Source organism: Corvus moneduloides, unplaced genomic scaffold (genome assembly GCF_009650955.1).
Source record: "Corvus moneduloides isolate bCorMon1 unplaced genomic scaffold, bCorMon1.pri scaffold_9_arrow_ctg1, whole genome shotgun sequence".
Classification (NCBI taxonomy): domain Eukaryota; kingdom Metazoa; phylum Chordata; class Aves; order Passeriformes; family Corvidae; genus Corvus; species Corvus moneduloides.
The window spans coordinates 58,363-80,780 of NW_022436940.1; the positions used below are offsets into that span (position 1 = coordinate 58,363).

At 58.3% G+C, this 22,418-nt stretch overlaps 1 protein-coding gene across 3 annotated transcripts; it reads left to right on the forward strand.

Annotated features, from left to right (window-relative positions):
* The first annotated feature begins 8,339 nt into the window (after positions 1-8,339).
* On the forward strand, positions 8,340-18,202 carry LOC116439120 (integrin alpha-L-like). Of its 3 annotated transcripts, XM_032098234.1 has the most exons (29): positions 8,341-8,442; positions 8,801-8,909; positions 9,027-9,121; positions 9,662-9,720; positions 9,867-9,981; positions 10,243-10,373; positions 10,683-10,828; positions 11,291-11,438; positions 11,878-12,022; positions 12,264-12,331; positions 12,417-12,540; positions 12,943-13,091; positions 13,320-13,451; positions 13,911-14,114; positions 14,201-14,328; positions 14,933-15,060; positions 15,141-15,286; positions 15,544-15,660; positions 15,754-15,966; positions 16,048-16,161; positions 16,244-16,323; positions 16,406-16,492; positions 16,577-16,652; positions 16,723-16,839; positions 17,069-17,149; positions 17,295-17,408; positions 17,492-17,581; positions 17,733-17,843; positions 17,928-18,202. In XM_032098234.1, exons 1-29 carry the CDS (start codon positions 8,391-8,393, stop codon positions 18,075-18,077), a joined length of 3,429 nt encoding a protein of 1,142 aa, XP_031954125.1. In that variant the 5' UTR covers positions 8,341-8,390; the 3' UTR covers positions 18,078-18,202. The 3 variants fall into 3 exon arrangements, 2 of the variants coding, with proteins under 2 accessions (XP_031954125.1, XP_031954126.1); XM_032098235.1 differs by lacking the exon at positions 17,733-17,843; XR_004238055.1 differs by lacking the exons at positions 16,577-16,652; positions 17,295-17,408; positions 17,492-17,581; positions 17,733-17,843; positions 17,928-18,202 and having other exon boundaries at positions 8,340-8,442.
* The last annotated feature ends 4,216 nt before the right edge of the window (positions 18,203-22,418 follow it).

Sequence of the window (22,418 nt, forward strand, 5' to 3'; positions counted from 1 at the left end):
TTGTTCCTGCTGCTGGCCCCCCACTCCAGCATAGGGTCCATCCCACAGGAGACAGTTCCCCATGAACTTCTCCAGCAGGAGCCCATCGCTTGGGCAACAGTTCTCCGTAAACTGCTGCAAGGTAGGTCACTCTTCCACAAGGTCAGTCCTACAGGCACAGCCTGCTCCTATGTGGGTCCCCCACAGGGTCACAAGTCCTTCCAGGACCCTGCTCCAGCACGACTTCCCACACAGTCACAGCCTCCTCTCAGGCATCCCCCTGCTCTGGTGTGACCTCTTTTAGGGGCTGCAGGTGCATTCCTGCACCCCCATGCCCTCCATGGGCTGCAGGGGCACAGCTGCCTCACCATGGGCTTCACCACGGACTCCAGGGAATCTCAGTTCCAGCACCTGGAGCAGCTCCTGCCCCTCCTTCTCCACTGCCCCTTGGTGTCTGCAGAGCTGTTCCTCTCATATGTTCTCACCCTGCTCTTCTCTGGCTGTAATTACAGCTGTGCAACAACTATTTTTCCTTCTTACATCTGTTATCACAGAGGCATCACCACCATTTCTAACTGGCCCAGCCTTGACCAGCAGCACATCCATCTTTGGAGCTGCTAGGGATTGGCTCTGCCAGACATGGAGGAAGATTATGGCAGCTTCTCACTGAAACCGCCTCTGTAGACCCCCCCCAGCAAAGCATGCCCAAGTACTGGAGCCAGGTGTCTTCTCCTAGTTCCCCCCTTTCAGATTTGGGGGGTACCCCAAAGCCACCTCAGAAACAGGGATATCCCAAAATCCTTTCAGAAATGGGAAATACCCCAAAAGTTAGTTGTTGACTTTAGACCCCAGAAATCTCACCTGCTCTGTCCAATCATTTCTTCTGGTGACATCCAGCAACACTGGATGATCTTCGAGGTCTTTTCCAACTTAATAGTTCCATGATTTTAATTCTCTCTGGCCCACTGGTGTCTTCCACAGCCAAATGGTGATGGTTAGGGCAGAGACCAAGATTTTGGAGAGAATGGGGTGGAAACCCCTCTAAAAAAGGCTCTTCCACCCACCCAACCCAACCCCACGGATACTCAAAGTATGCCAACAAATCCTTATCTTTTGGCCGTGATTTTCTTTTGAACCATCTTCATCCCTTAAAAACACCCAAAATTATGGTAAAAATGAAGAGATTGAACAAAGACATGTAAAGCCTCACCATTTCACTTGGATTTGGGGGGGAATTGGGGGTTCAGCAGTATACTCAGGAGGATTTAGGTGTTCTGTTGGGATTTGGAGGAGTTTTCTCCATAACTTTGCACTCCAAAAGCCAAAGATGGATTGACCCGTCACTTCTAAACAACTCAATCCCACTCCAAAGTGGCTCAATCCCACCTCAAAATGACTCAATCTCACCCCAAAATTACTTGATCTCACAATCCCCAAAACCGCAAGGAGGGCTGGGATGGGAATTGGGAGGGGTAGGATGGGGTCTGAAATAAGAGCTGAAGGCTGGGTATGATGAAGTCAGGGGGTGATGCCTTAGGTTTTAACTTTTATATTTTTCAAATCCTGTACTGCCTAGTGTGTAACTCTGAAGTTTCTTGTAGCCTGTTAATTTCTGCTCTCTCCTGCTAGGTAGACGTAACAAAGCCTCTCCAGGCCTGCTCTTCAAGGACACCCAGACCGTCCTAGGCCCAAAAAGTATAAACCAAAAGCTTTTGAGAGGGGGGCAAGCTGAGGGGAATTACATCATTAAACTGAAGCTTTAATTGGAGAATTAACTCTGATATGCAAATGAACCAAACCCATAAAAGATTGAAGAACTTGTGACCCGCAGTCCATCTTGGGGTCCATCTCGGCAGTAGCCTCTGGACTCCCCAGGGTGTACCTTTGAAGGCCCTTCAATTAAATACCTACCTTTATTCCCCTACTCCTGTCTAGTCTCTGTTTTTAAGTGGTCTCTCAAGACATCAGGGGACCCAGTTTCTGAGGGGATTTTGGAGTATCCCCATTTCTGAGGTGGTTTTGGGGTACTGAAATCCTGGTGGGGGGGGGACTTGGAGTGCAGTGACGCACGCAAGGGTGTCTCAGTTCCCGGGAATGGGGGTTCAGGGTGGTCCCAGCGTCAAGGAAGGGGGGATCCAGGGGCTGGGAGAGGTAAGATGGCCAGGATAGGTGGGGCAGGAGGGTCCTGGAGTCAAAGAAAGGGGGATGCAGGAGCTGGAAAACCAGGGGTGGCCAGAAAGGGAGGTCCCAGTGCCTGGGAAAAGAGGGTGAAAAGGGGATCCCGATAATAATAGGGAGGAGAAGGAAGGGAAAATGGGATGAAGATCCAAATTCCCAATTTCCAGTGCCAGTAACACAGGGAGAGGGCAGGAAAGTGCCCACAGGGAAACTGATCCCAGAGCGGATCTGGTGGTGAGGGATGGTGGAAACTGGGAACAAGGATTTTGGGAATGCAGAACAGTAGGATGGAGGTTGCCCTCCCAGATCCAATCCAAGCCCCAGGCTGTCAATGCCTTAAATCTAAGGAATTATAGGGGTGTGATTGGACCTGTGTACAACTCTGTCCTGCAGGATTAAGGATGGCAAACCAGATATATTTATATAAAAATTAATTATTTATTATGATAAATGATTAGACAAAAAGATCTTTATGAGAATTATTTACTACACATAAGTAGTAAAAAAGATAAAAATACTAGGATAGGATAGGATAGGACAGGATAGTTCACTATATCAAAGCAGTCAAATTAATTATATTAAAGCTAGCTATTAAAGCAGAGATTGATGTAGCTCACCCAGACCAATGACTGTGGACAAAATCACATTCGCTCAGACATTGAGGGATGTCCCCACCCAAAGGAGGGATCTCCACATGCTCCAGAAGAACCTACCCTATGAAAGAGGACTGGACTTTTAAGGTGTAAAGGATTGGCTGACAGTCATGTGTGTCTGGGTCAGTTTAGCAGCTTACCTGCCAAATCTTTGCCTCACTATCAGGATGTTAATTTTGGGGTTGATGTGCCAGACTGGATTTAGCATAATTCAACACCAAAACCAGCATGACACCCCCTCTCAGTCCAGCACTGAAAGCCTTGTAAATAGGGCATTGTCTGAGTTACTTGGCCATGTTCCAGGGCAGAACATCCTGCTACAGCTGGCAAACTGAGAGGTATCTGAAGGAACAAGTCAGGGAATTATAGAATATCTCAAATTGGTAAACAGCAGTTTCCCTTTGTGAACCCATGCTGACTATGCCTGTTGTTTACCTTGCCCTTCTTTGTCCTTTCAATGGCACCCAGTATCACAGGATCATAGGACTCTCTCAACTTGGAAGGGACTCATAAAGATCCTTAAGTCTCTGCTGCTTCCAGGACAACCTGAAATGAAATCATATGACTAAGAGCCTTGTCTGTGCACTGCTTGAGCCTTGGCAGGCTTGATGCCCGGCCCCTTTCTCTGGGAAGCCTGTTCCAGTGCCTGACCAGCCTCTGGATGAAGAACCTTTTCCTAATGTCCATTCTGAACTTCCCCTGACCCCATCTCACTCCATTTCCTTGTGTCCTGTCACTGATGACCAGAGGAGACCAGCATGCCACATGGACTGCCCTCTTTGACTGCAGTGGGGTCACCCCTTGTCCTTCCCTTCTCCAAGCAGAACAAAACCAGGTGACCTCAGCTGCACCTCCTAAGTTTTGCACTTGAGGCATTTCACCATCTTGATCACTTTCCTCTGGACGCATGCTAGTACTTTGATGTCCTTTTCTTGCGTCACCCAGAACTGCCCCCAGGATTGGAGGTGGGTCTGCCCCAGTGCAGAGCAGAGTGGGACAATCCCCTCCCTGGCCTGGCTGGTGACGCTGGGCCTGATCCCCAAGGACAGAGTGGCCCTTTGGGCTGCCAGGACACACTGGTGACATATATTGCCATCAGCCCAAAGCCCCACTTCTCTCTGCGGGGCAGCTCTCCAGAACCTCACCTGGAAGGGACCTCAGCAGGTCGGTAGGCCAAGGAAAACCACTGTCAGTGGACTAAGGAGAAGTGAGGGTTGGACTGCTTTTGCTGGTGAAAAATAGAGGCCTATATAGGCACACAGGGAGTGTGGATCTCTCCAGGAGCTGATCTTGGGCTCTCTATCTATCCAGAAGCTGTCCCTGGCATCTCCTCTCCCCTCCAGTTCCCTTTGCACAGACAAACACACACACACAAATTAGTCTCTCCAGCACCATTGAGGCTGGCAGGCTGTTTCCACTGTTTCTGTGCTTCCTCCTCATGTTTGGTTTTTGTCAGCAGCTCCTTTCCCATCCATACCAGCTTCCTACAGTGTTTTTTACCTTCCTGAGTGACAAGGCGAGGTATTCTGGAGCTCAAAGACAAGATTTTTGAACATGAAAGAGTTCTTCCCTCTTCTCTGCAGGACAATATCTCATGGAATTCTTCTTAGCAGGTCACCAAGCAGGCTGAAGCCTATTCTCCTGAAGTCCTGCACTCTGCCTTTTTCCATTCTCTCAGAGCCCTCACCTTTGCTTCCTCACCCCTGACTGTTACAGTCCTGACCTTGTTTCTAAGTGTGATGTCCTGCAGGACACCCTCCGTCACTGGCTCTTCAGTCACCCTTGTCAGAAAAACTCTTAATAAGCTCCAAAAGCCTCCTGGCTGGCTTGGTGTATTACCCCTTCATCAGATACTGGGATAGTTTAGGCCTCCCATGAGGACTAGCACCTGGAAACATGAGGTTTCTCCCAGTTGTTGGAGAAGGCCCAGCGACTTCTTCCTGCTCAAGAAGTCTGCAGCACATGTCTCCCACCAACCCTCTTGTTGTGCTGCTATTTCCTGTGGACTGCCCCACTGCCCATCCCAGCAGTGCCCAGACATTCCTGCTGCTCTCTCACACAAAGGGAACTTCACCCCCGGGTCCAGACCTAAGGCATTCCCATTACCTGCCTCACAGGACTCCTCAGTTTCTCCAAGAGTGTTTAGGTCACAGTGTCCATCCAGTAACCAGCTCACAGGCTCTTGGGGCTCTCCAACATCTGATCCAGGCCTATGGTCTCTAAACTAACTAGATCTCAGACCTCTTTTTATACTCTCTGGCTGCTTGGTTTGATGTTTGCTGGTGGTTGCACTCACTGACAGACACACCAGCCACTCTTTGCCGCCCAACCACAGTAGGAAGATGAAAGCACAGACCCCCAGGAAGTACCTTTCCGAAAGTACATTTCCTTAGGGGTAGCCCTGACCTTGATACGCTACTTGAAAAGCCCCTCTGGAAATGTGCTGAGGTGATCTGGACCTCTCAGCCTCTCCCCAGCAGTGCTGTGGGGATCTCCCTGGGGAAGCTGAGAGCTGCCCCTGGCATGCAGCAGAGTTTCTGCCCTGGCACACAGAGCTTTGGAGCACAGGGACCCTGCTTTGCAGGACAGCCCTGGGCACCCCTGGCTGCACTTCCACCTTCACACTCCACAGCTGTCCCTGGGAGAAGGAGCCACCCTGTCCTGCCCTGTCCCTCTGACAGTGTGACAGAGAAGCCCTGCTCTGGAGCATGTCCTTCTCCACAGTCAGGAGACCCTGTGAGCCTTCCTGCCACATCCTGGCCTTTGCAGCAGGGTGTGCCAGGACACCTGAAGGGGAAATTCTGGTTATAACTGCTCAGCTGTGGTAGTTTAGGACCAAGGAATAACCTGGAATGGAGAAGGCCCAGCTGAGGAAAGGCTTAAACAGGCTATAACTATAAATGCCAGAGACTTGTGCGGAGAAGCCACACTGTGAAAAGCCAGTGTCCACAAAGGAGACAGAGGAGTCCTGCAACTTTGCTCGAATAAAGGGAGAGAGTCCACTGGGGCACACGCCCGTGGGGTCTCTCTCGAGGTTTTGGAGGACGCAGCCTCCTTTTATCCTAAACTCCCGGCCGCATGTTGCTCTCTTCCTTTCCCCATCGGCTGAGGTACCAGGAAGGCACAGCCTTCCTGAACCACTGACCCCATATCCCCCCTTGAACATGTGTTGCCGTTTTCCCCAATGTTTGGAAGTCCAGGCTGTCTGGGCTCTGCACAAGATTTTGTGCAGACCCGTTTGTCCTATTACCCTAAAGGTCAGGAGCTCAAACTGTCTGGCTCAAACTGTTTGGGTTCTTTAACAAACTTGTGCAGCTTGATGTTCCTAGAGAAATTAAGACCCGTTTTGAAGACATTAACACCCATTCTGAACCAGAGGGAGGAGGGGGAAGCAGAGGTTAAATGATTTGTTAAGAAGCTGTTTGTTAAAAACAATGCCTACAGCTTGCTCAACACTTATTGTGCCTACCAAAGCAGAATGAGAAGATATGAGACTATTGATAAAGGGAAGGAATCTTGATCTTCTTGACCAAAGATCCTGTTTTCGAACCTAAAACTAACTTAAACCAGCCTTGAAGTTTGGACTTGGGCCAGGGACATAAAGAGCATGTGCAGGGAGGAAAGGTGAAAAGTCCAGCGTGAGGAGACCCTTCACTTCATCCCAGAGCCCCCTGCCCACGACCACCAGACAACACTGCGCAAGCGACACTGCGCAAGCGCAAGCGGATGTAAATGACTTTTGGGCTCATTGTAATACGAAGTGAGGCTAGGCAGGGCTAGGCGATGAATATGTATAGGTGTATTGGGAAACTTAATGACTATGGAGCTTGTAACCCGATAAATACCAAGCTGAATGCAGCTGTCGGCACGCATGGCTTTGGAGGAATTATCCCCCACGCGTCCCAGCGCTGTAACAAACATACCTACTTTACTGCTTATTCCAGTAGTGGAGTCTTTTCCATATATCCATTCCTCCTAAAGACCCTCACCACAGAGTAATTTGTAAGGGTGCCCATCTTTCCTATCAGACTGGAGGACTGTAAGGGAGTGAAGATCCCCTTGGTGATAAGGAACAGCCACAGCACTGTCTGTCCCCTGGATGGGGAGTGCCATCTCAGGTGGCAGAGCTGGGCTGGGGGCTGGGCCCAAGGCTGGGCTCAGCTGCCTTGAGCTGGTGCAGCTGTCTGTGAGAGGTCAGCTCTGGTCACATCTGTGCAGAGTCCTTGGAGAACGGCTTACGGTGGTAGGATACTGCCCAAAGCTCTGTGGGAGACCTTTTTTGGGTTTATATTTAAGCAAAAACATGTGTTCAATTCACCTGAAGCGGTACACTAAAAATTCCCCACAGTTCTGGTCTTTGCTCTATGTTCATACTTCATTAAGAAATGCTTTAATCAGAAGCTCTGGATAATACATATTCTGTAGGCAGAAAAACTAGAAAAATGCTTTCTTGTAATTTCACAGTTTTTCACTCTGACAGCACTTGTGAAACTGCTCCAATTAACTGCATAAGAACTGGGGAACTGAGGAAATCACACCTGGAGCTGAGGCTTGTTCAGGCACTTGGCATGTTCCTGCACCCTGTGGTGCCAAATCCCTGAACTGCACGTTTGGGAAGCTGAAACTCCTGAGAAGTCAAAGTCAGCAACAACCCCCAAGACTCTGAGGGTTTGACTGGCCCCACTCAGGGTCATCGCTGAAGAGCCCAATGAGGCCATGACCAGGAAAGGAGACCATCCCTGGGTTCTGGTAAAGCAGGAGTCAGAGGTACTTGTTACAGCTGGAAAATGTGGGGGTGCCCAGCCCCACCAAGGCCCTTGGTTGTCCCTGCCAAAGACTGTCCTACACTGCCCTATGCTTGTGCTGTTTCTCTGCACACTTTAACCATCTGCTGCTTCCCAAATCTCTCTGACCACAAGTTGTGTCAAGATTTACTGACGTCTCCCTGCCCTGACTGGTTGCTGCTTCAAACACCAGTCTGTGGTTACCTTACAGTTTGCTGATGCCTCGAAGTTTCCCACAGCCTGGCCTGTTCTCTCAAAGCCCAATTCCTGCTCCTCTATCACCCCACATATCCCAACCCCAAACTCAAACCCCCCCTCCCCATCCCAGCACTGGAATGCACATTCTATTTTCTCTCCCTTGTCCAAGTGAGGAGGAGAGTGACAGAGCGATTTTGGGAGCACCTGGCATCTGGCTGGGGTCACCCCCACAAGCCCCCAACCCCCTCACACCCCTCAGCATGACCCCCAGTCATTCCCAGCTCAACCGCCAGCGTGACCCCCAACTCAATCCCAACACCCGATACAACCCCTGGCATAACCCAACCCAACCCCCCCTACAGCAACAGCCCTTGCTGACCCCCCCAGTGGTGACAGGTAAGTCCTGGCAGCCTGGGGACCCCCAGTTCTGGGTCTCAGATGCCTGCCCCCCCCATTTCTGTCTCCCCCCCGTTTCTGTCTCCCATCCTGTCCCCCCCCGAGCTCTGTCTGCCTGGGGCCCTGGGTTCTGTGTGGGATGTTTTTCACCCATTTGTCACAGGAAATCCGGGGCGTGCAGTGACACCAGAGTGGTGACAGCATGGCGGCTCTGGGGCACATCATTGGCATCATCATCGGGGCTCTGGTGGCCGGTATGGGGGGACTTGGGGCCCTGACCCATGGAGGGGGGGAAAGGGGGTTCCTGTCCCACAGCAGGTGGGAGACGAAGGTCCCTGACCAACTGCGGCTGGGGGAGGAGCACTTGCATGCCCAGATCCTTCCCACGCTCGGGGAAGGAAGTAGGGCCCCATATTGGCGCCATGAGAAGCGGATGCTGGGTTCCCCTCACCTTGTGGGGCTCAGAGACCTGGGACCCTTAATTTATGGGTCCCAGACTTGGGTCCCCCCACTCGTGGGTCCTGGACACCTAGGTCCCCTCGCTGTGTCAGTCTGGGGGAACTGTGTGGGGCAAGGGGCTGTCTCTCACCCATCCCCCTCTCTGCCCTATAGAGCTGCCCCACATCGGAGCCTTCAGCATCCACCCGGCCCCACATCGGGTCCTGACCACTGGTGGGAGCCGGAGCTTTGGGCACCAAGTGCTGCCGCTGGACGGGGCCCGGTAGGAGATGGGGACCCTGGACATCTGAGTCACCCCAATTGTGGGGCCCCTCCCAGGGCCCCGGGATATTTCAGCACCTGGGGATCCCGGGGGGCTGAAATAACCCTCTCTCCCCAGAGTGCTGGTGGGGGCCCCATCAGAGGTCGGAGATGGGGGGCGGCTGTTCCAGTGTGTGGTGCAGAGTGGAGAGTGCCGGGAGGTGGAGCTGGAAGGTGGGAATGGCGGGATTAGGAGGGACTGGGGTGGAAGTAGGGGTGGGCATAGGGTGGAATTAGAAGTAGGGATGCAGTAGGATTAGAAGTAGGATCGAAGTGGAATTAGGGTGGATTTGATTGAGATTAGGGTAGGGGTGGGTGGGGGTGCAGGTGTATTTTAGGGGTGGGATTAGGGCAGGATTGGGATGGGATTGGGGTGAAGTGGGAGTGGGGTGGGATTAGGGTGGGATTGGGATGGAATTAGGGTTGGGGTGGAAAGGATTTGGGGATGGGATTAGAATGGAGGTGGGATTAGGGGGAGATGGTGGTAGGGGTGGGTGTGGGTGGAGGGTAGGGTGGTTTTAGGGGTGGGATTAGAGTGAGAGCAGGATTAGAGTGGGAGCAAGATCAGTGTGAGATTAGGGCAGGGTTAGAATGGGTGCTGGAGCTGGGATTGCACGGGGTGTGATTTAAAATGGAGAGGGGTGGGATTAGGGCAGGATCAAGGCAGGGTTAGGGTGCGGTTGGGGTGGGATTAGGATTAAGAGCTGTCCCCAGGGAATAGCACCCGGACACACATCGGAATGGCCTTGGCCCGGGATGGCGACGGCACCATCGTGAGTCCAACAGTCCCCCCCGCCTTCCCCTCTCAGCCCCACCCTCTGCCCCACCCCGCCCCTTCCCCTCTCAGCCCCACCCTCAGCCCCACCCCGCCCCTTCCCCTCTCAGCCCCACCCTCTGCTCCTTTCTCGCCGCTCCCCAGGCCTGTGGCCCGGGCTTCACCCACGTCTGCGACCGCAACATGTACGTGAGCGGGGTCTGCCTCCTGCTCGACCCTCAGCTGAGACTGCGGCAGGAGCTGATGCCCGGACGTCAAGGTGAGGGGCCACCCCAGAGATGGCCCCCAACCCATGGAGAGTGTGGTGAACCCATGGCTGACCCATGGTGGCCATGATGATTGACCTTGGGGCTTGACCCATGGCTGACCCAGGATTGACACATAGAGACCATGGTTGACCCATGGAGGCCATCATGGACACAGGATGGCCCTGGCTGACTGCTGGGGCCACTGAGCCATTCCCCGTGGCCCTCCCCCCCCCCCAGTGGTGACGCCCCCAGTGACCCCCCCATGACCCCAGGCTGCCAGCGGGCCCCGGTGGACCTGGTGTTCCTGTTCGACGGCTCCAGCAGCATGAGCCCCTCCCAGTTTGGGGCCATCCGGGACTTCATGGTGGACGTGATGGAGAAGCTAGAGAACACCTCCATCCATGTACGCCCGGGAGGGCTGTGGGGGGTGCAGGGGGGTGGGAGTTCTGGGGGTGTTACAGAGGGGGAAGTGGGGGGAGTACAGGGGCTGTAGGGGCACTATGGGAGATGAGGGCTATAGGGAACACTGTGGGGGATGGGGGCCATGAGGGCACTATAGGGGGCTAGGGGCTATAGGGAACATTATGGGGGAATGGGGACCGTGGGGGGCTATAGGGAACACTATAGGGGTTCAGGGGCAGTAGGAGGCTATCGGGGGCTCTGGGCCCACGGCCCCGGCAGGGTGGGCGCTGACAGTGCTCCACGTGGGCAGTTCGGGGCAGTGCAGTTCTCGGATGGGGTGCAGACTGTGTTCACGCTGGAGGAATTTGTGGCCAAGCCGCGGCCTCGGGAGCTGCTGCGGGGGCTGAGACAGCGTGGGGGCCTCACTGACACCTTTGCTGCCATCGGCTTCGTTGTGTGAGACACGGCCTGCCCCACTGCACCCCATAGCTGCCCCTCAGCTGCCCCACAGCCACCCCTTATGCCCCACTGCTGCCCCACACCATCCTCTGCTCCTGCTCACCACCCTCCAGCACCCCAGCTGCCCCACTGAATCCCCTGCCACCCTACTGCCACCCTAGTGCCCTCCTAATGCCGCCCCTGTGCCCCACTGCCACCCCACAGCAGGGCACCACACTCATAGCACCCCACTCTGCCCCCCGGAACCACCCTTGTGCCCCCTGCACCCCACTGCCACCCTCCAGCACCCACATGTGCCCCACTGTTGACCCTGAGCTGCTCCCCACCAGCACCCAGCACCCCACTGTTCCTCTGCTGCACCCTCTTCACCCCCGCTACCCCCCGGGCTCCCAGAATGACCCCCTGCGCCCGCCGGTGGCCCCCCAGCCCCACGTGCAGCACCCACGGCGCTCTGTGCAGGCAGACGCTGTTCTCAGAGCGGCGGGGGGCGCGGCCGGCGGCGCGGCGGGTGCTGGTGCTGATCACGGACGGCGACGCCACCGACAGCGACACGGAGAGCAGCGTGCGCGCGGCCGAGGAGCGCGGCATCCACCGCTACGTCATCGGGGTGGGCGTGGCCGGGGTGGGCGTGGCCATGAGGGTGTGGTCGTGGCGGACCAGGCAGGGCAGAGCGGGCATGGCGGGCGCGGTCATGGTGGGGCTGGTGGGGGTGCGGGCGTGGCCGTCGTGCGGATGTGGTCACGGGTGGGCATTACCGTGAGTAGGTGTGGGGGGGGCGGGCTTGGTCACGGGGTGGTCACGGGGAGCACGACCAGTGGTGGTGGGAGTGGCAATGGGTTGTAATGGTGGGTGTAGGCGGGTGTGGGTTATGGGCGCGGCCATTTGAGGGTTTGGGTGTGGCAGAATGGCTCTTGGGTGGGTGTCATCATGGTGGGCACGGCCCTGGGTGGGCGCGGCCATGGCTGCTCATCCTGAGGGCGTGGCAGATGGAGGGAATGTGCAATGGCCCCCCTGTCCCAGTAACACCCGGTGTCTCCCCCGGCCAGGTGGGGAATAACTTCAACAGCCCCAACACGCAGCTGTACCTGCAGCAATTTGCCTCCGGGCCTGGCTTCGTGCAGGTGCTCAAGAGCTTCGAGCAGCTCCAGAGCCTCTTCCAGGAGCTGCAGGCGCGGCTCTATGACATCGAGGGTACCCCAACACCACCCCTCCCCCACCCCAACCAGCCAACATTCAGGGTACCTGACACCCCACCCTGCTTCCGCCCCAAATTAATGCCTCCCCCCCCCAGTAACACAGCTGTGACATGGAGGGGACCCAAAACCAGTTGGGGCATGCACCCCACCCCAATTAACCCCTCCCTCACCCTAATTAATACCTCCCCCACATCCATCTCCAACACTCCCAGTCCTCTCTCGCCTCTCCCCCCCAGGTACCACCCAGCTGCACAGCTTTCACCTGGAGATGTGCTCCAGCGGGATCAGTGTTGATGTCATCCAGGTGGGAAGGGGGCGAGGAGGTTGAGTGTCAGGGTGGGGGTGGGGGTGGGGGTTCCTCGTGCTCATGTGGTCCTCCCTCCCCCCAGGGCCGGCGGGTGACGGGGGCGGTGGGGGCCGATAACGGAGCAGGGGGGCTGCTGGAGCTGCAAGAGAATGAGACCTTCGTGCCCAACCCCCACCTGAACAAGAGCGGTTCTGAGGGATACCTAGGTGAGAAGTGTTAATTAGGGGGGAGGGGTTACATGAATGGAGGAGGGATAATAGATGAGGGGCAGAGGAGTTAGTGGGGGGGTAGATCCTGGGGGAGGGGCAATGTGGGTGGAATCATGGTGGTGGGTCAGGACCCAACCACGGACCAGGTTGACTATGGTGGCATCTCAGGGCTGTGGGGAGACTCAGGTGACCCCAGCTTGAGAACCAGGTCATCATGGTGACCCCAACCCAGGGTGACCATGGTGACTCCATCCCAAAGCACAGAGTGACCAGGTCAGCACACCTTGGTGACCACCTTGACCCTGGTGACCCCAATCCAGGGACATGGGGTGGCCAAGGTGTCCCCCACCTTGGGAACCAGGTTGACCCTGGTGACCCTGGTAACCCCCCCTCCCCCAGGCTACTCGGTGGTTGGGCTGCACATCCCTGCCCGGGTACTGGTGGCTGCAGGGGCACCCCGTCACCTCCACGTGGGGGGGATGGTCCTCTTCGAGGTGTCCAGAGCTACTGGGGACTGGCAAGTGCTGCAGACCCTCGTTGGGGAGCAGGTATGGTGGGGACAGGGTTCCTTGAGTGTCCCCACTTCCCCCAGGTGACACAGATGTCCTCGCACAGGTGAGGTCCTAATTCAGGGCAACCCTCTGTGCCGTGGGGGAGGGGTCCCATGGGTGTCCCCACCCTCTCCCAGGCAACACATGTCACCCTGCAGGTGGGGTCCTACTTTGGGGAGGTCCCCATGGATGTGCCTACCCAGTGACACAGATGTCTCCCCACAGGTGGGGTCCTATTTTGGGGCCACCCTCTGCACGCTGGACCAGGGTGGGGTGACAGTGGCATTGCTAGTGGGGGCCCCCAGCCACTATGATGGGCAGCGGGGAGGACGGGTGCACGTGTACACGTGGAAGGAGGTAAGGGGGGCACTGCCCCTGGGGCCACCACCAACCCTGGGAACACTTGGGGGGGGGCACGTTGCTATAGGGGGACGCCAACCCAGGGATATTGGGTGACCATGGTGGCCTCAAGCCAAGGACCATGGGATGGGGCTGACCAGGGTGACACCCTGGTCACCCCAGTCTTAGGGACATGGGACTGGAGTGACCAGTGGTGACACCAACCCAGAGTTACCAGGGTCATGAGGTGGCCAGGGTGACCCCAAACCAAAAGCATGGGGTCAACATGGTGCCACCAGCTTGGGGACAATGGGGTGACCAGAATGACCGAAACTCAAGGTCATAGGGTGACTATGGTGACCCTGACCCAAGGTCCGTGGAACAGGGGTGATGCAGGGTAACCTAAAGGTGGGGGCCAGGTCCAATCTGAGGTCCATGGGACTGGGGTTGACTCCCACAATGTCCTTGTTCCCCCAGGATGCCCTGCATCCCTCTGGGGAGCTTTGGGGTGCCTCAGGTCACCCCTTGGGCCGTTTTGGGGCATCCTTGGCCACTCTGGGAGACCTGGATGGTGACAACCTGCCCGAGGTGGCTGTGGGAGCCCCCCTGGAGGACGAGGAATGTGGGGCTGTCTACATCTTTTCGGGGTGCCCTGGGGGAGTGAAGCCCTTCCCCCGACAGGTAGGACCTGGGGAATGAGGGGGAGCAGACCTGCCCCCTGCGGGGGAGGGGACATCAGGTGGCTAAGAGTGTCCCCTCCCCCCCAGAGGTTGCAGGGGAAAGTGGTGGCCCTGGGGCGTTTTTTCGGGCAGGCGGTTGCTGGTGGCCTGGACCTCACAGGGGATGGACTGGTAGATATGGCAGTGGGGATGGAGGGACACGTCGTGGTAATGAGGTGACATGGGGGGTCATGGGGGACACAGGGGTGAGGGTGAGGAAATGGGGATATGTGGGTAGGGACAGGGATGGTGATGGGGACATGAGGTTGAAGTTGTGGGAAGAGTGATGGGGGCCCAGGCTTGGGGACAAGAACATGGGGATGGAAAGGGGGACATGGGTGGGGACACAAAGACAGTGATGAGGATGTGAGTATGGAGAAGGAGTCGGGAAGGGACATTGTGGGTGGGGACACAGGTGGTGATGGTTTTATGGAGATGGGAATATGGGGGTGGAGACAAGGGATGGAGTCATGGGGACATGGATGGTGATGATGGGATGGGGACACAGTCAAGGATGAGAACATTGGGGTGGAAACAGGGAAGGTGATGGGAACAGGAACATGGGGATGGGTACATTAGGGGTGGAGATGGGGACATGGAGATGGGGTGGGAACAGTGACATGGGTAGATGGGGCAGAGATGGGGACATGGGAGTGGGGATGAGAACTTGGGGGTGGGTCCAGAGGGAGGGACACCGGGGGACATGGGGGGAGAGGGAGGTGGTGACACAACCAGTGCCACCCCTGATGTATCCCCTCCCTCACGTCTTTTCCCTTGCAGGTCCCGCCCAGTGCTGAGGGTCACCCCCCACCTGACCTTTGAACCCCCTGTGATCCCGACCCGCTGGGTCGACTGTTCCAATGTCACCGCCAGCACTGTGACCTTCCGCCTCTGCCTGCGCCCCCCAGGTCCGGGGAGGGGTGCACGCGAGGGCCTCCAGGAAGTGCTGCGGCAACCGCTGACCTTTTGCCTCGCTCTTGATCTCTAGGTGACCTGGTGACCCCGGTGACGTTCCAGGCGGACGTTGACCCCCAGCGGGCACAAGGTCGGGGGCATTTTGGGGAGGGGCAGCAGAGCTGGGCCGGGGAGATGCAGCCAGGGCAGAGTTGCCAGCAGGAGGCGCTGAGGGTGCTGGTAGGGACCCACATGGGGCAGGACCCACACTTGGGGGGTGGGATCCAATTTTGTGGTGGGGGTAGGACCGACACTTAGGGGGTGGGATCCACCTTTGGGAAGGGGCCAGAACCCACACTTGGGGGGCAGAGGGGAACCAGCACTTGGGGGGTGGGACATACCCTTGGGGGTGGGGGACTGACACTTCTGGGGTGTGGCTGGGGGTGCTGTCCCCCACTTCTGGGGTGCCCTCCAACCTTCTGTCGCTTGTGCTCCAGCCCTGCCTTGAGGACTTCGTCACCCCAATCCGTGTCACTGTCACCATCACCTTGCCCCATAGGGACCCACCAGGGCACATCCTGCACCCCAGCAGTGCCCCCCCCACCTGGGCTGAGGTAACACCACAGTGGGGCTGGGATGTGGGATGCAATGGGAGGGTGGTGGGGTCCCCCAAAATTAACATGTCCCCTTTCTTCCCTGCCCCATAGATCCCCTTTGAGCAGAACTGTGGGGCTGATGAGGTGTGCGAAGCCGACTTGGGGGTCAAGGTGGTGCCAAGGGGTGCAGCTGTTTTGGGCGTCCCTAGTGCCGAACTGGGGGTTCTGTTGATTGTGAAGAACAGGGGGGAAGATGCCTATGGGGTGGCCCTACAAGTGAACCACCTCCTGGGGGTCTCTTTCCGGCGGGCCCGAGCCAGCCAGGTATGTGGGACCCCAAAATACGGGATGGGGAAGGACACAGGTGTTCAGGCCCCTCAGATCCCAGCCCCATATCTCCCCCAGGCCTCGACTCTGGTGCCGATGCCCATCCACTGCTGGGACTCCCAGGGCTTCGAGGGGCAGCCGTGGGGCCTCACTTGCAACCTCAGCTGCCCCGTCCTCCGCTCTGGCTGGCAGGTAAGAGCTGGGGAGCAGCGCTGGGGGGCAGGGGTCGCTATGGGACAGCCCCCCGAGACACCCCAACTCTGCTCCGTGTCAGGTGCTGGTGGAGGTGACCTTTGACCTTCAGCAAAATGCCTCATGGGGACAATCCCTGGGGCTGACCGCAACTGTGAGCAGGTGGGGTCCATGGGGTGGGGAGGGGTCTGTGGGGCACTGTCGGGCAGGGAGGTGATGTCTGTGGATCTCACCTGCCCCACAGCAATAACGAGCCCAATATCACCCTCGGGGACAACACGGACTCCTGGGACATCCCTGTCCACTTTGCCCTTGACCTTGTGGCCTCCTGGTAAGCCCCACACATTCCTGCTCCATGGATTCAGGGGGGACCCAGGCAGCCGGGCCCCACTGATCCCCCCCGCCCCACACACAGGCAAGAAGATTCCACCCACCACTTAAACTTCACCCCTCCCCAGCCCCACAACAAGACGGTGCAGCACCACTATCAGGTGAACCCCCTAAGTGACTCCCCCCCATCCTGCTGCCCCCACAGCCCTGACCCCCAGTTCTGCCCCACAGGTGGAGCTTCTCTGGCCACCCCCCCAGGGCAGCCCCAAACCACAGGTGACACCCTTTGTCCTCCTGCCCCATGTGCTGCCCCACAGCGTGGCCATGGCTGCCTCCCAAGTGCGAGTGGTGAGTGGGGACCTCTGCCCAATAGCACTCCCCGGAGTCCTTCCCCCAAATACAGGGGGCAAAACTCCCCTCTGATCCCCACTCTCCCCCCTGCCCCCTGTGACCCCCCCCACCCCCTAAATGACCTCCTGCCCCAAAAATACCTCCTGCCCTCAAATGACCCCCTATCCCCCCACTCCCCCCTGTCCCTAGTCATCCCCTATCCCCAAACTCACCCACTGCCCCATAGGAACCAGGGAGCCCCTGTGTGGCTGTGGAGCTGGAGCTGGGAGACTCTGTGGGTCAGGAGCTGAACAGGAGCATCGCCCAGGTGAGGGGGGAGGCTGGGGACTCTGATCGCAGGGTGCGGGGGGATGCTCAGGGGCAGGGGGATCTAGTGGAGGTGCTCTGGCGGCCCGGCACTTGTGGGGCACTGGCTAGGCTCTGACTCAGGGCCCCACCCCTCCCTCCCCCAGGCCTGCTCCACGCCCCACCTGCAGCTGTTCCGCTGCCCCCCGACCCTCTTGACCCCGGCGAACCCCGCAAGGATCACGGTCAGCGCTGTCCTGCAGCCCCTCCCCCACAGCCAGGTACCCCTCCCCACCCGTCCGTCCTCCTGTAGCCCTTCCCCCACTCCCAGAGCCCCACCCCTCTGACCCCTCCCCCACCGCAGGGACCCGCCCACTCCCAGTTTTGCTCCGCCCTCTGGCTCACGCTGCCCCTGCCCCTTCTGGCGGCCGCGCCCCAACTCCTCCGAGCGCAGGTAATGGGGCGGGGGGCGGGCTCTGGGATGGGCAGGGGGAAGGGGGCCGTGTGGGGAGGCCACGCCCCACCTCTGGCGTGTGCCGGTAATGGGTGGGGAGCGGCTGCCCTGGAAGTTGGGACAGCCCCTCCCCCAAGCCCGCTCGTTTTAGGGAGTGACCAAGGTGGAGCTGCTGTGGGAAGTCGATCCCCTCCCCGTCTACATGGGAGGAGGGGTGGGGGGGCTCCTCCTCCTCCTCCTCATCTCCCTCGGCCTCGCCAAGGTGGGGGGGAGTTTTGCGATGGGGGGAGGGGTGAACCCCACTCTTGGGGTCCCTCCCCCATTCTTACCCACCCCTCTTCCACAGTGCGGCTTCTTCAGGAGGAACTACCGGGAGCGGATGGAGCAGGAGGGGGAGCGGGAGGGAGAAGAGGAGGAGGAAGGGGGAGGGCAGCGGGAGGGAGAGGGGAGCCCCCCAAGTGGGGAAACCCCCGAAGGGGGAGACCCACCCTCCTGACCTGCCCCTTCCCTCTCCCAGCCTGGAAAGCGTTCTGGTTCTGGGCCCCTTCCCTCCCCTCCGAAGGGGTTTCAAACCCATCCCCCACCCCAATAAAACGTTCTAAAGCCCCTCCCCCACCATAACGACTCTGCCTGTTTTTCTTCGCTGCTTTTACTGGAAAGCCCTGAGAAAAGCGTGGGGGAGGGGGCAGATCGACCACCCTGACCCTCCGCCTCTCCAAAAGGGACCTGGACGTGGGAGAGGAGCCTCCTGCCCTCTCTTGTGGGCCTCTGGGGGGGAAGGGGTCAGCAGTGGGGAAGGGGCCCAGGGTGTACAGGTAGCAGTGCAGGCCCCACCCCCTCCCAGCAGGGACACAATTAACTCCCCTGGGACAAATTATACCCTACTGGGCTAATTAACGTCCCCAGCTCATTAACCCCCCCAGGGCTAATTAACCCCAACAAGGTGGGGTTACCCCCCTCGGAAGCTGGTTAACCCCTCCAGGGTTAATGAATTGGGGAGGCCCTGCACCGAGGGCTCTTTAAGCACCCGTCCTTCACTTCTGTCTAATTAACCTCTCTACCGAAAAAGACATGGAGGGGCTGGAGTGAGGGATAAGCACTGCCCCACAGCCAGCCCTGGACCCCAATCGACCCCCCAGAGTGACCAGATGACCAGAAGCCCCACCTGGGGGGAGAGGTGGCCACAGGAGGCCAGAGCAGATAAAACCCCTTGCCCCAGAAGCCTGTGGGTATGTCCCTGTTGTCCTTGAATTTTACAGCAGCTGAGCCCATGCTGGATCCAAGGCAGTAGCTGTATCTTGGTTTTCTCTTTTCCTTTTTCTCTCTTCTTCTCCTTTTCTACTCCCTATTTCCTCTTCTTGAAGCATGGATAATTGAGGTTGGATGGGTAGAGTTTGCCCAGTCAGTGCTCTGTGAAATGCATTATTTGGATTGAATGTTGGTTTTAAATGTTGCCAAATTCCTGATCTTCTAAAGTTTGCTAGTAAAGTTGGTTTTTTAAACTCCTGGGAATTTTTGTTGAGTTCTTTGTGCCACCTCAGCAAAAAATAGTACCTTAAATACAAAGTACCTTTAAAATAAACTTACTGAGCAGGGATCAAGGCTTTCCATGTGCCCAGAACTGGGAATGGAGCTGGGAAGGGTCTGGAGCCCCAGGAGCGGCTGAGGGAGCTGGAAAGGGGCTCAGGCTGGAGCAAAGGAGGCTCAGGGGGGACCTTGTGGCTCTGCACAAGTCCCTGACAGGAGGGGGCAGCCGGGGGGGGGGGGGGGTCGGGGTGTGCTCGCAGGGAACAGGGACAGGAGGAGAGGAAACAGCCCCAAGCTGTGCCAGGGGAAGTTCAGGCTGGACATCAGGAGGAATTTTTCCATGAAAAGTGTTGTCAGACATTGGAAGGGGCTGCCCAGGAAGGTGTCCCCATCCCTTGGAGGTGTTCAAGGAACAACTTGATGTGGCACTTGGTGGCAAGGGAGGGGTGGGTATCTGGTTGAACTTGGTGGTCCTGGAGGGATTTTCCAGTCTCAGCGATTCCATGATTCTGTGAAATGGGGAGCAAGTGGTAGCTCAGTGGGAGGGCTGGGGAGTAACTGGAAGATGTGGGAGGACAACTGAGATGTTTAGTGTTGAGAATTTTCCTATCATGCCCCCAATCCCCACACCCTTCCCAACTCAGTTTGGGAGGTCCCACTCCCCCTCCTGCTCTGTTAGGGGTCTCAGCTTCCTCTTTTCCCCCTTCTCCCAGCCCTTTCCCATCGTTCCCCCAACCCACAGCCCACTTCCCCCTCTCAATTTGGGGTCCCATCTCACTCGAGAGCTCCTCACCCGCAGTCGGGGAGGCTCCCAGGTCCCCGCAGCACCCCCATCTCCAGCGCTAGGCAGGTGCTGGCACCCCAGGAGCAGCCGGGGGGGGTCCCCGCGGCCCCGCCCAGCAGCGCTCAGCCAATCAGAGCGCGCCACGGGAGGAGTCATCAGTTACCGGGTGGGCTCGCGGGCCCGAGTACCCCAGGGCCCTCAGAGACCCCCCGGCAGCCCTCAGCCAATCAGAGCGCGTCTCGGCTATGACTCATCAGTTGCCGGGCAGATCCGCATCTCCCAGTGCGGCTCGCCTGAGCCGCCCCGCCCCGCCCCCAGCGCCCCCCGGAGCGGAATTTGGGGAGGGGGAGGTGGGGGCGGCCAGGCCGGGCCCCCCCGCGCTGTCCCGGCGGGGGCCGAGTGCGGGCGGGAGCCCCGCGGGGCCCGGCCCTGCCCGGGCACGGCTGATGCCGCCCGCCCGCGCTCCGCACTGGTCCGGACTGGTGCTCCCAGTGCCGTGCGGGGCGGGGCCGCTTTGGGGACCTTTCCGCGTCACAGCGCCGCTGCTTTTGGGGTGTCAACACCTGCTCTGGCGTTGGGGCCGTATTGGTGGTGCTGGGAGCCCTTCCGGCTGCGGGTGAGGAGCTCTCGGGTGAGCGGGGAGGGTGGGGGGAGAACTGTTGGAAACTCCTCTCCCGGTGCGGGGTCACCTTCCCCTGCCAGGTGGAGCACGTCAGCCTGGAGCACCCTCTGAGCCGGCACGGTGCCGGGGAGAGAGAGAGGGAGGATCCCTGACCTTCCCGTACTGACTTTCCCCCCGGGATGGAGGGTGCTTGGGGTGGTCCTGGGAAAGCTGTGACACTCAGTGGGGGATTTGAGGGGTGCTGATAGAGGCTGTGAGAGGGTGTGGGGGAACCTGGGAGGGAGTTTGGCAGGTCCTGGATTGGGCTGTTAGTCTATGAGGAGGGTCCTGAGATGATCTTGGAGGAGCTGGGATGAGGTTTAGGGCTATTCTGGGTGACATATGTGGGGCTTTGGAGAGTCCTTTGGGAGGACTGTGGAATGGTTTGGGGGGTTTTAGGGGGAGGCTGAGAGAATGTTTGGAGGGTCTTGGGGGTAACTGGGAGAGAGTTTAGGGGTCTTACAGGCTTTTATGGGGCTGTGAGGTGGTTTTAAGGGTCCTGGGGTGGGCTGAGAGGTGGTTTGGGGGATCCTGGAGAGTTTGTGAGGGGGATTGTGGAGGTGCTGAACCCCCATCCTGACCCCCTTGCATCCCAGAGATACCTCTGGACATTGCAAGATGCTGGCAGGGGTTGGGGATTTCTTCCTGGCGCTGGGGCTTAGCTTCTACCTGCGGGAGAAGGTGAGGGGGGATTTGGAGTGGGGGTCCTCACGGGGCTCTCTGTTTGAGGGCACCATGTTCACCAGGCTGCAGGTGATGGCCGTGGCCCCTCTGCCCTGCGCGAGGTGAGGTCCCCCCACTGCTGCCAGAGGGGCCACGGCCGTGTTGGATGTGCGCCCTCCCCGGGGATGGGACCCCCGCATCCCACTGTCACCCCCTTTTTTCTCCCCATAGGGCTCCTGTGCTCCTGCTGCAACCTCAGCCCCTCACTCTCTGCTCTGGGCCAGACCAGAGCGCCCCATCCCCACTCCCGCTGTGTCCCAGTGACCCCCACCCCAGCCCCGCTGCACCCCATCAGTGCCCTCTGAACCTCCTGCACACCCCCAGCCCAGGGATCTGGCTCCCCGAATTTTGGGGGCGCTTTGGAGCAGCAGTAAAGGAGTTGTAGAGGTCCTGGCACCCCCAACTCTGTGTCATCGGTTCCTCTGCACCCCTGGTGACACGGGCGGGGCAGAACGGGGTGACTGGGAGGTTTTGAGGGGGTTGGGGTGATCCTGGGCGGGCTGTGAGGGTGTTGGAGGGGGCTGTGGAGGGGGTTGAAATCTTTCTGTTATCTGAGTCTTGATGGGTCTGAGCAGGTCCACCCTCGCCGTGCCCCCAGACCCAGCAGCCCACGATCCACCCAGGACGCCCCGTACCCGCGGCTACAGCGCCCGACAGGCGTCAGCCGATCAGGGCGCGCGTCCCTGAAGCCCAGCAACCAGGCGGGCCTGAAATAACCCCCAAAAATCCTCAGTCAACCAGGGCACGCTGACTCATCAGTTGCCAGGAGAACCCTCAGCTCCCTCAGTGCCCACCTGGATCCCACCTTTCGCCCCCCTCGCCCCCGGCGGCCCCCGGGAGGGGAGCGTGGGCAGGGGGGAGGTGGGGGGCGCCCAGGCCGGGCTCTGCCGCGCTGTCCCGGCCGTGGCGGCTGCAGCGGGGGCCGAGTGCGGGCACGTCCCGGGCTTGTTCCAAACTCCGCCCCACCTGGCCCGGAGCAGCTCCAAGGATGGCGCAGCCACAACCTCTCCAGGCGACTTGTTCCCACCTGTCCTGTTGGGATCAGGGACAAGCCTCGAGATACTTCATGGTGTTGGTGTGTCAGAGACTGAAACATTGTGCTTAATGGCTTAAACTTTGCTCTGAAGGAGTTTTTGCCCATT